The sequence below is a fragment of the Cherax quadricarinatus genome, chromosome 8, assembly GCF_038502225.1.
Source record: "Cherax quadricarinatus isolate ZL_2023a chromosome 8, ASM3850222v1, whole genome shotgun sequence".
In the NCBI taxonomy this organism is placed as follows: Eukaryota; Metazoa; Arthropoda; class Malacostraca; order Decapoda; family Parastacidae; genus Cherax; species Cherax quadricarinatus.
The window spans coordinates 1,107,439-1,120,897 of record NC_091299.1 but is presented as its reverse complement, the minus strand read 5'-3'; the positions used below and the strand labels follow the sequence as shown (position 1 = coordinate 1,120,897).

General features: G+C 42.4%; 1 protein-coding gene across 2 annotated transcripts in view; it reads left to right on the top strand.

Annotated features, from left to right (window-relative positions):
• The window catches only part of LOC128685355 (mucin-5AC), a 46,807-nt gene that overhangs the window by 11,690 nt on the left and 21,658 nt on the right, over positions 1–13,459 (top strand). For both annotated transcript variants that reach the window (XM_053771845.2, XM_053771846.2), the window contains exon 2: positions 6,831–6,905. In XM_053771845.2, coding sequence (XP_053627820.1) covers positions 6,831–6,905 — 75 coding nt within the window. The remainder of the gene's footprint in view (positions 1–6,830; positions 6,906–13,459) is intronic.

The window sequence follows — 13,459 nt, the reverse complement described above, 5'->3', positions numbered from 1 at the left end:
TTTCTATGTACATGTAGCATCTCACTTTTCCCTACCCCCCTGGGAAGTTCCAGCTGTTCGAGTCTGTTCTTTCTCCCTCCCTTGCTCGAAAGCCCAACTGTCTACGGTCGCTTCCCGCTCTCTTTTTCTTGACCACTTTCACTCTCATTCTCATGCCATTGCTGTGTACACAGATGGCTCTAAGTCTTCTGACGGCGTAGGATTCGCAGCAGTGTTTCCGGACAGCGTCGTACAAGGGCATTTACTATCTTCAGCTAGTATTTTTACTGCTGAATTATATGCCATCCTTACAGCACTTATCCGTATTGCATCTATGCCTGTGTCATCATTTGTGGTTGTCTCAGACTCCCTTAGTGCTTTACAGGCTATACAAAAATTTGATACACCTCACCCCTTAGTCCTCCGTATCCAACTTTGGCTACGCCGCATCTTTACTAAGCATAAAGATATTGTTTTTTGTTGGGTCCCTGGTCATGTTGACGTACAGGGCAATGAACAGGCAGACACTGCTGCGCGGTCAGCAGTACATGACCTACCAGTTTCTTATAGAGGTATTCCATGTACGGACTATTTTGCTGTAATATCTTCCCACCTTCACACCCGTTGGCAACAACGTTGGTCTACTATGCTCGGCAACAAACTTCAGTCTATTAAACCGAGTATAGGTTACTGGCCGTCTTCTTATCACCAGTGTCGAGGTTGGGAGACTACTCTCTCCCGTCTTCGCATTGGCCATACTCGTCTTACTCATGGATATCTCATGGAGAGGCGTCTTGCTCCTCTCTGTGAGAATTGCCAAGCTCCATTATCAGTCAGCCACATTCTGTTGGACTGCCCACTTTATCAACGAGCACGCAGAATTTACCTCTGTCGTCGTCTTCGCCCCGCTGCTCTCTCTTTACCTTCCCTTCTCGCTGATGGACCCACCTTTCATCCGGACTCTCTCATTGACTTTTTGACAACGACTGACTTACTTCACAAATTCTGATACTTTCAGCCCTTTCTACTTGTATCTCTTGCTACCCTCTACCCCCGTACTATCCCCTGCCCCGCTGTTTTCTGTAACCTGCTGATCATCCCCCCTCCCTTCTGCCATCCAATTCCCTTGCTTCCTTCCCTACCCTGCAGCGCTGTATAGCCCTTGTGGCTTAGCGCTTCTTTTTGATTATAATAATAATAATATGCAGAATATTCATAGTGTGGAAATTAGGAGGTGTGGAGTTACTAAAAGTATTAGTCAGATTCTGACTTTGCCCTCTCCTGTAGAGAGGGCATCTTCTCTTATTCTTAGGGGAATATGCCTTGAACATAGTACTTCAGGTACAAGGAAGTTGATCTTTTCAAGGCACTGGTTAGGCTCCATGTTATTTAAGATATCTTCCCACCATGTTTCACCTAAGACATAGTTTACCTGGTCCCAGTTGATGTTCTTGTTGTTGACATTGAATTTGGTGAAAGCACCCTCAAAGCTGTATGCATTTTAGTGGTCAGGACCCCTACGCATGTAGGTCTGGACTTCGATTAGATTGTGATCTGAATTAGTTGTTTTTGATGCGTTTCTTACCAGGTCCTCATTATTTGAAAATAAGGTCAAGTGTGTTCTCCAGTCTTGTTGGCTCCACTATCTGCTGGCTTAGGGTGTGTGTATTGCAGAAATTCAGTGGCCCATTTGTGTGTTTGTGACTTTTCATCTGAGCTGCCTCCAGGATTATTTCTGCTACAACATTATTTGCGACAGTCTTCCATTTTGTATGTCTTTGATTGAAATCGCCAGGCAGCAAGATGTTTGGTGATGGGGGCTGGAAGGTTTTCCAGACAGTAGTCAATTTTTGAGAGCTGTTCCTTGATCTGTTGAAGTTTCATGTGGTGGCTTATATACAAGCACAAGGAATAAGGTTTGGGTTTCAATCTTTGTTAAAACTTCAGCTACATCATTTGTGGTGTTCAGTATCTCCATGCATGAGTGATGCTTTTACATACAGGCCAACCCCCTGCCCCCTCTTGTAACCTGTTTGTTACTGACTCTAATGCCAATAGAGTTGGCTGCTTCCATCATGTGCTTCACCTTTAGGTATATGAATTGCTTTCATATTTTTAACCCTTTCCGTGTCATGACACCCAAAATTATAAGTGCTGACAGTATCATGATAAAAAAAAATGTCTTCTGAAATGGTAGAGAATCTCTTCTTAAGCGTAATAAGTTGACATTTCTTGAAAAAGTAATAGAATTGCACAAGTGAAAAGTTGTCAGTCTGGGCACAATTTAACCACCAGTAATTCCACTGACATAGTCCAATTACAATGCTCAGTTCATCCCTATTTCTAGCTATTTTGCTGTATTTCTTCCCTTCTATTGATTGATCAGAAGAAAAAGCCCATTCAACTATTAGAACTACCCTATAATGTACACAGAAGTTTACCTGGAAATTTGGCAAATTTTTACAAAAAACTTAGAAGTTAAATTTAAAGATAGTCCAAAATAAGTACTAAAACAATCTTTTATCTGTTTACTAATCTTGTCCCCAGGCCACTCCTCTATAATGCTTGTTCTTCATTTTGACTCCATTATCACAAGAAAACTAGGTTTTACCCTGTTTATCAGATGAAATACATGACTAAGAATAATTGGTCATAGTTTAGGCTCAATATATTTATAGATGGAGTAGTAAGAGAAGTGAATGCTCGGGTGTTGGCAAGAGGTGTGGGGTTAAAAGACAGAGAATTTAGCACAAAGTGGGAGTTGTTACAGTTGCTCTTCACTGATGACACTGTGCTTTTAGGAGATTCTGAAGAGAAATTGCAGAGGTTTGCTGATGAGTTTGGTAGGGTATGTAAAGGAAGGAAGTTAAAAGTGAATACAGTGGACCCTCGCCTAACGATATTAATCCGTTCCTGAGAGTTCAACGTTAGGCGAAATTATTGTTAGCCGAATTAATTTTCCCCATAAGAAATAATGGAAATTCAATTAATCCGTTCACACCCCAAACTGTGAAAAAAAAAAAATTTTACCACATGAAATATTAATTTTAATACACACAAACTGAAGAAGACATGCACAGTTACATGACACTTACCTTTATTGAAGATCTGGTGATTGATGGGATGGGAGGAGGGGAGATTGTGGATGGTGTTAATGTTTAGAAGGGGAATCCCCTTCCATTAGGACTTGAGGTGGCAAGTCCTTTTCTGGGGTTACTTCCCTTCTTCTTTTAATGCCACTAGGACCAGCTTGAGTCACTGGGCCTCTGTTGCACAACATATCTGTCCATAGAGGCCTGTACTTCCCGTTCCTTTATGACATTCCTAAAGTGTTTCACAACATTATCAGTGTAACAGTCACCAGCACAGCTTGCAATAGCTGTGTGAGGGTGATTTTCATCAAAAAAGGTTTGCACTTTAAGCCACATTGCATACATTTCCTTAATCTTTGAAGTAGACAACTTCTTCAATTTCTCCTCCTCCGAAGCAGTTTCCTCAGGTCTGGCCTCTTGCTGTTGAAGATGATCCAGCAGCTCATCAGTGGTTAGTTCATCATTGTCCTCCTCCACCAACTCTTCCACATCCTCCCCACTAACCTCCAACCCCAAAGACTACCCCAATGCCATAATGGATTCCTCAACTGGCATAGGATTCCCAGGGTTAGCCTCACACCCTTCAAAATCCCTTTTGTCTACACATTCTGGCCACAGTTTCTTCCAAGCAGAGTTCAAGGTCCTCTTAGTCACTTCCTCCCAAGCCTTACCTATAATGTTTACACAATTGAGGCTGCTAAAGTGATCTCTCCAATACTCTCTTAGAGTCAATTGAGTTTCTGAGGTCACTACAAAGCACCTTTCAAACATAGCTTTTGTGTACAGTTTCTTGAAGTTGGAAATGACCTGCTGGTCCATGGGCTGCAGGAGAGGAGTGGTATTAGGAGGCAAAAACTTGACCTTAATGAAGCTCATTTCTGCAGAAAGTCGCTCTGCCACGTCTGAAGGATGACCAGGAGCATTGTCTAATACCAGGAGGCACTTAAGGTCTAATTTCTTTTCAATTAGGTAATTTTTCACAGTGGGGGCAAATGCATGGTGTAACCAGTCATAGAAAAAGTCCCTAGTGACCCATGCCTTACTGTTTGCCCTCCACAGCACACACAAATTAGCCTTGAGGACATTGTTTTTCCTGAACACACTGGGAGTTTCAGTGATACACCAATAAAGGCTTCACTTTGCAATCACCACTAGCATTAGCACACATCAACAGAGTAAGCCTGTCTTTCATAGGCTTATGTCCTGGGAGTGCATTTTTTTCCTGAGTAATGTAGGTCCTGCTTGGCATTTTCTTCCAAAACAGGCCTGTTTCGTCACAATTAAACACTTGTTCAGGTTTCAGTCCTTCACTATGTGCTCCTTGAATTCCTGCACATATTTTTCAGCCGCTTTGTGGTCCGAACTGGCAGCCTCACCATGCCTTATCACACTATGTATGCCACTACGATTCTTAAATCTCACTTTAGCATTTATTATTACTAGGGTGCCACTGTAGTAACACTATAACACTATGTATGCACAATATTATCAGGGAGACTTTCTTTCCTCTGATTAAGAAAAGTTCTATTATTATTATTTTGCACACGGCACACAGGCCTATGATTTTCCCTCTGGGAGTAAAACTCTACTAGGTATTGCACATTAATCCTCCTTTATGACTCAGTATGTACTCTTTTCTGCCCAAGATTGGTTCCAGGCACTAGAGGGGTGTATTGTACAAGATTGATGGCACAAATTAAAGTTCTAGCACGTAAGAGAGACCGTGAAAACACGGAGCACAACGGGAAGTGTCCGGAAGTAATCTTGCAGTTTGAGTACTTGTAGCTGTTTACAGCACTTCCTGCGACTGTGGCCTCTCCCTAGGTGCAGTAGGAAAATATCCCGCTACAAGATCAAGTTGGGTTTTGTGCAAAAACAGGACCTATACATTTTATAAATTTTCCAGTGCAGTTTTTTTTTTGTCCACTTTCACATGAAATGTGAACTTGGATACAAAATATCAAATTATGATTAACTGTACAATGTGATTTGTGGAAGCATGAAATGTGAGTATTGTATCTGTAGTTAGTGCTTAAATGAGTGTGCATTCTTGACGTTTTTAAACTAGTGTAATGTAACTCGTACAGTTGGCTTCCCAAATTTCTCGAGTTCCTAATTCAATTACCAAATGTTTTTACTGATATTGGCAACCCAGAATAAATATAAATGATTGGTTTGATTTCCAGTAGTACAGATTTTTTTCAGGGTTGCCACACACTCGATTGAAAACCAGTAGGATTTCATTCAAATTGTACTGTACTCTAACCTTCCCATGCCCAAATCGTTCTTTATTCTGACTATTCTTACAGATGTCAGTAATAATCAGATTCAAACAGAATGTAATTTTTTTTTTTTCACACCAGCCATCTCCCACAGAGGCAGGGTAACCCAAAAAGAAGAAACTTTCACCATCACTCGGGCCATCACAGTCTTGCCAGAGGTGTTCTAACATTACTGCTCAAATGCCCATCCAAACTTCAATATCCCCACCCCTCCAGATTGCAGGCACTGTACTTCCCACTTCTAGGACTCAATTCTGGCTGATTGGTTTCCCTAAATCCCTTCATAAATGTTACCTTGAGCTTATTCCAACAGTACATCATAAAAAGCACCTGCCTCCACTACTATCTAACACGCTCACACATGCCTGTTGGATGTCCAAGGTGCCCCCCCCCCCACATACAAATCCTCCTTAACCCTCCCCTCTCTCCAACCTTTTCTATGACAACCCCTAACCTTCCTTCCCTCCACTACAGATTTATATGCCCTCCAATTCATTTTAATTTGCTCCATCTTCTCTATGTCCAAACCACTTCAATAACCCCTTCTTAGCCCTCTGGATAATACTTTTATTAGTAACCCTATGAAATAAGCTTAAATCTTAATAAAAATTTATTATGCAGATAGTGTTGCACATATAGACTTCGAATTTGTGGACTTAGAGGAATGTAAATCCTAGCAAATTTCGGGGACTAACAGTACAATAAATTTTTAATAATGCTGGAAAATAGTTCTACATATGTGGACAAGAAAATAGGTTCTTTTGAATATCTTCACATTTCAAGAGTTCTGGTTAGCCATAATCTAAAGCCAAGACAACAGTGCATAGGTGTTTACAATAAGGTGAATAGAATTCTTGTCCTCATATCAAAAAGTATAAATAACAGAAGTCCTCAGGTTATAATTCAACTCTATATATCATTGGTTGGGCATCATTTAGATTATTCTGCACAGTATTACAGAATGGACATAAATGCACTAGAAAACTTAGAGGATGACAAAGTTGATCCCATATACGTATCAGAAATCTTTCTTATGATAATACACTGAAGGCACTGAATCTGCACATTCTAGAGAAAGGAGTAGAATTAAGGGGGTACATGATTGAGGTGTATAAATGGAAAACAGGAATAAAAAAAAAAGGATGTAAATAATGTTCTAAAAACATTTAAAAGACAGGACTCTCGGCAATTGGTTCAAGATGGAAAAGTTTAAATTTACTATATAGAAAGGATATAGGAAAGCATTGATTTGGTAATAGTTGTAGATGAGTGGAATAAACTCTCAAGTAGCATCATTAAAGCAAAAACCTTGTGTAGCTTTAAAAATAGGTTAGACAAGTGAATGAGTGGGTGAGAGTTGGACCTGCCTGGCATGGGCCAGTAGGTCTATTGCAGTGTTACTTCATTCCTATATTCTTATGTTTTCTTTGAACATAATTCATTTTCAAGGGGTGGCTGATGATATGCATACTTGCAGGTCACAGATATGGCAGCATGCCTGGACCTCATCAGCAAGCTGGAAAGAACACCTATTACAAAGGAGGTCCTTGAGGTAAGATTTTTATTAAGATATTTCTTGAGAAAAATTTACACTATTTTGCTTTGCACAGCAATACCTATGGTGGAATGTTTTGCTTGATAGTGTGTATTTTTATATATTTTAGATTAGTAACCCTGCAAATAGTCAACCCTACAAATTTGTGAGCTGTATTTGATGATTTTAAAGTAGCATTTTTATTGGAGGACAACCAGCATGTAGATCCAGCATTTTTTTTTTGGCTTGGTTTTTCCATGTCCATACATCTGTTCTGGTAATTATTTCTTATAAACATAAATATTAATCAGATTAAAGCACTATATTAGTTGTACATTAGTTTCATAGTTGATGTAGACTTTGTATTATTCAGTTTCTAGTTTTGCTGGACCTCTAGATATATTCTTCAGTTTCTAGTTTTGCAGGACTAATTGATATATTCTTCAGCTTCTAGTTTTGCTGAATCTCTTGATATATTCTTCAGTTTCTAGTTTTGCTGGACCTCTAGATATATAATCTTTCTTCGTTTTGCAAATATCTAGGGACTGTAGTTTAACTTAATGGTTTAGTGTTGTTTACTTATTGTTATTGTATGACCTTCCTGTGGCATAATACTGTACAGTATGTATATTAAATGGGAGTTCTGTTACTTTGAATAATATTAGATTGTAAATCATTCACAATTTAACTGCCAACAATCAGTTTTAGACCGTGTTAGTAGATAGATGGTTGATGGGTAGACTTACACATGTTTTTAGAGGAGCCACATACGCGCGCATACGCATGCATGCACACGCTGAAGGGACACTGGGAAGACAAAACAGTGAGGTACACCAACAAGGCATACACCAACAGGTGTTGGATGAATTACACACAACTGAGGAGGTGAAGAAGCTCCTAAGTGACCTTGATACCTCAAAGGGGATGGGACCAGACAACATCCCTTCGTGGGTCCTTAGAGAGGGAGCAGAGATGCTGTGTGCCACTAACCAAAATCTTCAACACTTCCCTTGTAATAAAGTTGGTAGAATTACCGACAATATGTAAAGTAAAAGGACACAAGTGCAACTAATGTGACATTTTATTGTGGCAACGTTTCGCTCTCCAGGAGCTTTATCAAGCCATTACAAACAATACATGGACACAGAGGGTATATAAAGGCTCATAGTGAGGTGCAATACTAGTGAGGTACCATTTCGATGTTCACTAGTGGTGGTAGTAGTAGTACAGTGGACCCCCGCATAACGATGGCATCACATAGCGATTTTTCCGCATACCGATTACTTTTATCGCAAAATTTTTGCCGCGCATACCGATTAAAAACCCGCTTACCGATTTTCGTCCGAGACGCGTCCAATGTGCCCTCAGCCAGCCTCACATGTGCCGGCCGTCCCATTGTTTACCAGCCAGCCTCCGCGGTAACATCCAAGCATACACTCGGAATATTTCGTATTATTACAGTGTTTTCGGTGCTGTTTCTGGAAAATAAGTGACCATGGGCCCCAAGAAAGCTTCTAGTGCCAACCCTGTGGTAAAAAGGGTGAGAATTAGTATGGAAATTAAGAAAGATTTTGAAGGGTTTGGGGCTAACCCTGAGAAGCCTATGCCAGTTGTGGAATCCATTGTGCCTACTTCAAAGATTAAGGAAATGTGTGCACAGTGGGTTGAACTGCAAACCTTTATAGATGAAAATCACCCTGACACAGCTGTTGCAAGCCGTGCTGGTGACTATTTCAATGACAATGTTGTGGCCCATTTTAGACAAATCGTAAAGGAACGGGAGGTACAGAGCTCTATGGACAGATTTGTTGTGCGACAGAGGTCCAGTGACTCTCAAGCTGGTCCTAGTGGCATTAAAAGAAGAAGGGAAGTAACCCCGGAAAAGGACTTGCTACCTCAAGTCGTAATGGAAGGGGATTCCCCTTCTAAACAGTAAGAAGATAATGCTCTCCCCTCCTCCCATCCCATCAATCATCACCAGATCTTCAATAAAAGTAAGTGTCATTTAATTGTGCATGCCTTTTTCAGTTTGTGTGTATTAAAATTAACATTTCATGTGGTAAAAAAAAAATTTTTTCATACTTTTGGGCGTCTTGCACGGATTAACTTTATTTCCATTATTTCTTATGGGGAAAATTCATTCGCATAACGATTATTTCGCATAACGATTAACCCTCTTGCACGGATTAAAATCGTTAACCGGGGGTCCACTGTACTAGTAGTGACAGTAGTAGTACTAGTATTACTTTTGTCACTACTAGTACTACTACTACCACCACTAGTGAACATTGAAATGGTACCTCACTAGTATTGCACCTCACTATGAGCCTTTATATACCCTCTGTGTCCATGTATTGTTTGTAATGGCTTGATAAAGCTCCTGGAGAGCGAAACGTTGCCACAATAAAATGTCACATTAGTTGCACTTGTCCTTTTACTTAACACTTCCCTTGAAACTGGGCAACTACCTGAAGTATGGAAGAAGGCAAATGTAGTCCCCACCTTTAACCCCTTGACTGTCGCAACCCCCAAATCCTGAGGCGTCTCCTGGTGTTGCAAAATTTCCGAAAAAAAAATATTTCTTGTGAAATGATAGAAAATCTTTTCCCGATTGTAATGACACCAAAAGAACAAAATTTGATAGAAAACTGAAGGAATTACGCTCTCTCAAAGTTAGCGACCTCGGCTATATTTACGAATCGGCGATTTCGCCCACTTTGAGCTCTGTTTTCGGCTAATTCCATTGTTCCAGTCAATGAAGAAGACACAGATGAATCACAGGGATGTTAGGAAGTATTTCTTCAGCCACAGAGTAGTCAGGAAGTGGAATAGTTTGGGAAGCGATGTAGTGGAGGCTGGATCCATACATAGCTTTAAGCAGAGGTATGATAAAGCTCACGGTTCAGGGAGAGTGACCTAGTAGCAACCAGTGAAGAGGTGGGGCCAGGAGCTTGGACTCGACCCCTGCAACCTCAACTAGGTGAGTACACACATACACACACATACACACAGTGCAGTACTAGGTGAGTACACACACACACATATACACACACACACATAAGCGATGTAGTGGAGGCAGGAACTATACATAGTTTTAAGACGAGGTATGATAAAGCTCATGGAGCAGGGGGAGAGAGGACCTAGTAGCGGTCGGTGAAGAGGCGGGGCCAGGAGCCAAGTCTCGACCCCTGCAACCACAATTAGGTGAATTAGGCGAGTACACACACACACACACACAGGGGCCAGGAGCTCGGATTCGACCCCCGCAACCTCAACTAGGTGAGTACACACACACACACACACACACACACACACACATACACACACACACACACACACACACATACACACACACACACACACACACACACACACACATACACATACACATACACATACACACACATACACACACATACACACATACACATACATACATGCATGCACACACACATACACACACACACACACACACTGGACGACACTGGAGGACAGGAGAGATAGGGGGGACATGATAACGACATACAAAATACTGAGGGGAATTGACAAGGTGGACAAAGACAGGATGTTCCAGAGATTGGACACAGTAACAAGGGGACACAGTTGGAAGCTAAAGACACAGATGAATCACAGGGATGTTAGGAAGTATTTCTTCAGCCACAGAGTAGTCAGTAAGTGGAATAGTTTGGGAAGCGATGTAGTGGAGGCAGGATCCATACATAGCTTTAAGCAGAGGTATGATAAAGCTCACGGCTCGGGGAGAGTGACCTAGTAGCGATCAGTGAAGAGGCGGGGCCAGGAGCTCGGACTCGACCCCCGCAACCTCAACTAGGTGAGTACACACACACACACACACATACACACACACATACCCACACACACACACAGACATACACACACAAACACACACACACAAACTCATACACAAACTCATACACACACACACACACACACACACACACACACACACACACACACACACACACACACACACTCACACTCATGCACACACACACACACATACACACACATACACATACATACACATACACACATACACACACATACACACAGGGAGATTGACTGGGAAAACCTGGAGCCACATGGGGGTCCCAAAACATGGAGAGCCAGGATGTTGGACGTGGTGCTGGAAAACCTCATGCACCAACATGTTAAGGACACTACCAGAGTGAGAGGGGAGGATGAACCAGCAAGATTGGACCTTGTGTTCACCCAGGGCAGCTCAGATATTGAGGACATCAAGTATGAGAGTCCCCTAGGAGCTAGCGACCACGTGGTTCTGTGCTTTGAATACATAGTAGAGCTGCAAGTGGAGAGAATAACAGGAGTTGAATGGGAAAAGCCTGACTATAAAAGAGGGGACTACATAGGGTTGAAGAACTTCCTGCGGGAGGTCCAGTGGGACAGAACTGGCAGGAAAGCCAGTAAATGAAATAATGGAATATGTAACAACAAAATGCAAGGAGGCAGTGGAAAGGTTTATTCCCAAGGGCAACAGTAACAACAGGAAGACCAGAACGAGCCCCTGGTTTACCCGACGGTGTAAGGAGGCAAAAACAAAGTGCAATAGAGAATGGAAAAAGTACAGAAGGCAGAGAACACACGAAAATAGGGAGATCAGTCGCAGAGCCAGGAATGAGTAGTCACAGGTAAGGAGGGAGGCTCAGCGACAGTATGAAAATGACATAGCATCGAGAATCAAGACTGACCCGAAACTGTTATAGCCACATCAGGAGGAAGACAACAGTCAAAGACCAGGTGATCAGATTAAGGACAGAAGGTGGAGAACTCACAAGAAATGATCAAGAGGTATGTGAGGAGCTGAACAGGAGATTTAAGGAAGTTTTTACAGTAGACAGGAAGGGCTGTGGGAAGACAGCACAGAAGGGAACATCAAGAGGGAATATACCAACAAGTGTTGGATGACATACGAACAACTGAGGAGGAGTTGAAGAAGCTCTTAAGTGACCTTGACACCTCAAAGGCGATGGGACCGGACAACATCTCCCCATGGGTCCTTAGAGAAGGAGCAGAGATGCTGTGCGTGCCTCTAACCAATCTTCAACACATCCCTTGAAACTGAGCAACTACCTGAGAAATAGAAGACAGCTAATGTAGTCCCCATATTTAAGAAAGGAAACAGAAACGAGGCACTAAACTACAGACCTGTGTCTCTGACATGTATTGTGTGCAAAGTCATGGAGAAGATTATCAGGAGGAGAGTGGTCGAACACCTGGAAAGGAACAAGATTATAAATGAAAACCAGCATGGGTTCATGGAAGGCAAATCTTGTATCACAAACCTCTTGGAGTTTTATGACAAGGTAACAGAAGTAAGACACGAGAGAGAGGGGTGGGTAGATTGCGTTTTCCTAGACTGCAGGAAGGCCTTTGACACAGTTCCCCACAAGAGGTTAGTGCAGAAGCTGGAGGATCAGGCGCACGTAAAAGGGAGGGCACTGCAATGGATAAGGGAATTCCTGACAGGAAGGCAGCAACGAGTCATGGTACGTGAAGAGGTATCACAGTGGGCGCCTGTTACGAGCGGGGTCCCACAGGGGTCAGTTCTAGGACCAGTGCTATTTTTTATATATGTGAACGACATGATGGAAGGAATAGACTCTGAAGTGTCCCTGTTCGCAGATGACGTGAAGTTGACGAGAAGAATTAAATCAGACGAGGATGAGGCAGGACTGCAAAGAGATCTGGACAGGCTGGACATGTGGTCCAGCAACTGGCTTCTCGAATTCAATCCAGCCAAATGCAAAGTCATGAAGATTGGGGAGGGGCAAAGAAGACCACAGACAGAGTATAGGCTAGGTGGACAAAGACTACAGACCTCACTCAGGGAGAAAGACCTTGGGGTGACCATAACACCGAGCACATCACCGGAGGCACACATCAACCAAATAACCGCTGCAGCATACGGGCGCCTGGCAAACCTGAGAATAGCGTTCTGATACCTTAATAAGGAATCGTTCAAGACACTGTACACTGTGTGTTAGGCCCATACTGGAGTATGCAGCACCAGTCTGGAACCCACACCGGTCAAGCACGTCAAGAAGTTAGAGAAAGTTCAAAGGTTTGCAACAAGGCTAGTCCCAGAGCTCAAGGGAATGTCGTATGAGGAAAGGTTAAGGGAAATCGGACTGACGACACTGGAGGACAGAAGGGTCAAGGGAGACATGATAACGACATACAAGATACTGCGGGGAATAGACAAGGTGGACAGAGATAGGATATTCCAGAGAGGGGACACAGGGACAAGGGGTCACAACTGGAAGCTGAAGACTCAGACGAGTCACAGGGACGTTAGGAAGTATTTCTTCAGTCATAGAGTTGTCAGCAAGTGGAATAGCCTAGCTAGTGAAGTAGTGGAGGCAGGAACCATACATAGTTTTAAGAAGAGGTATGACAAAGCTCAGGAAGCAGAGAGAGAGAGAGAGAGGATACAGTAGCGATCAGTGAAGAGGTGGGGCCAGGAGCTGAGTCTCGACCCCTGCAACCACAATTAGGTGAGTACAATTAGGTGAGTATGTACACACACACAC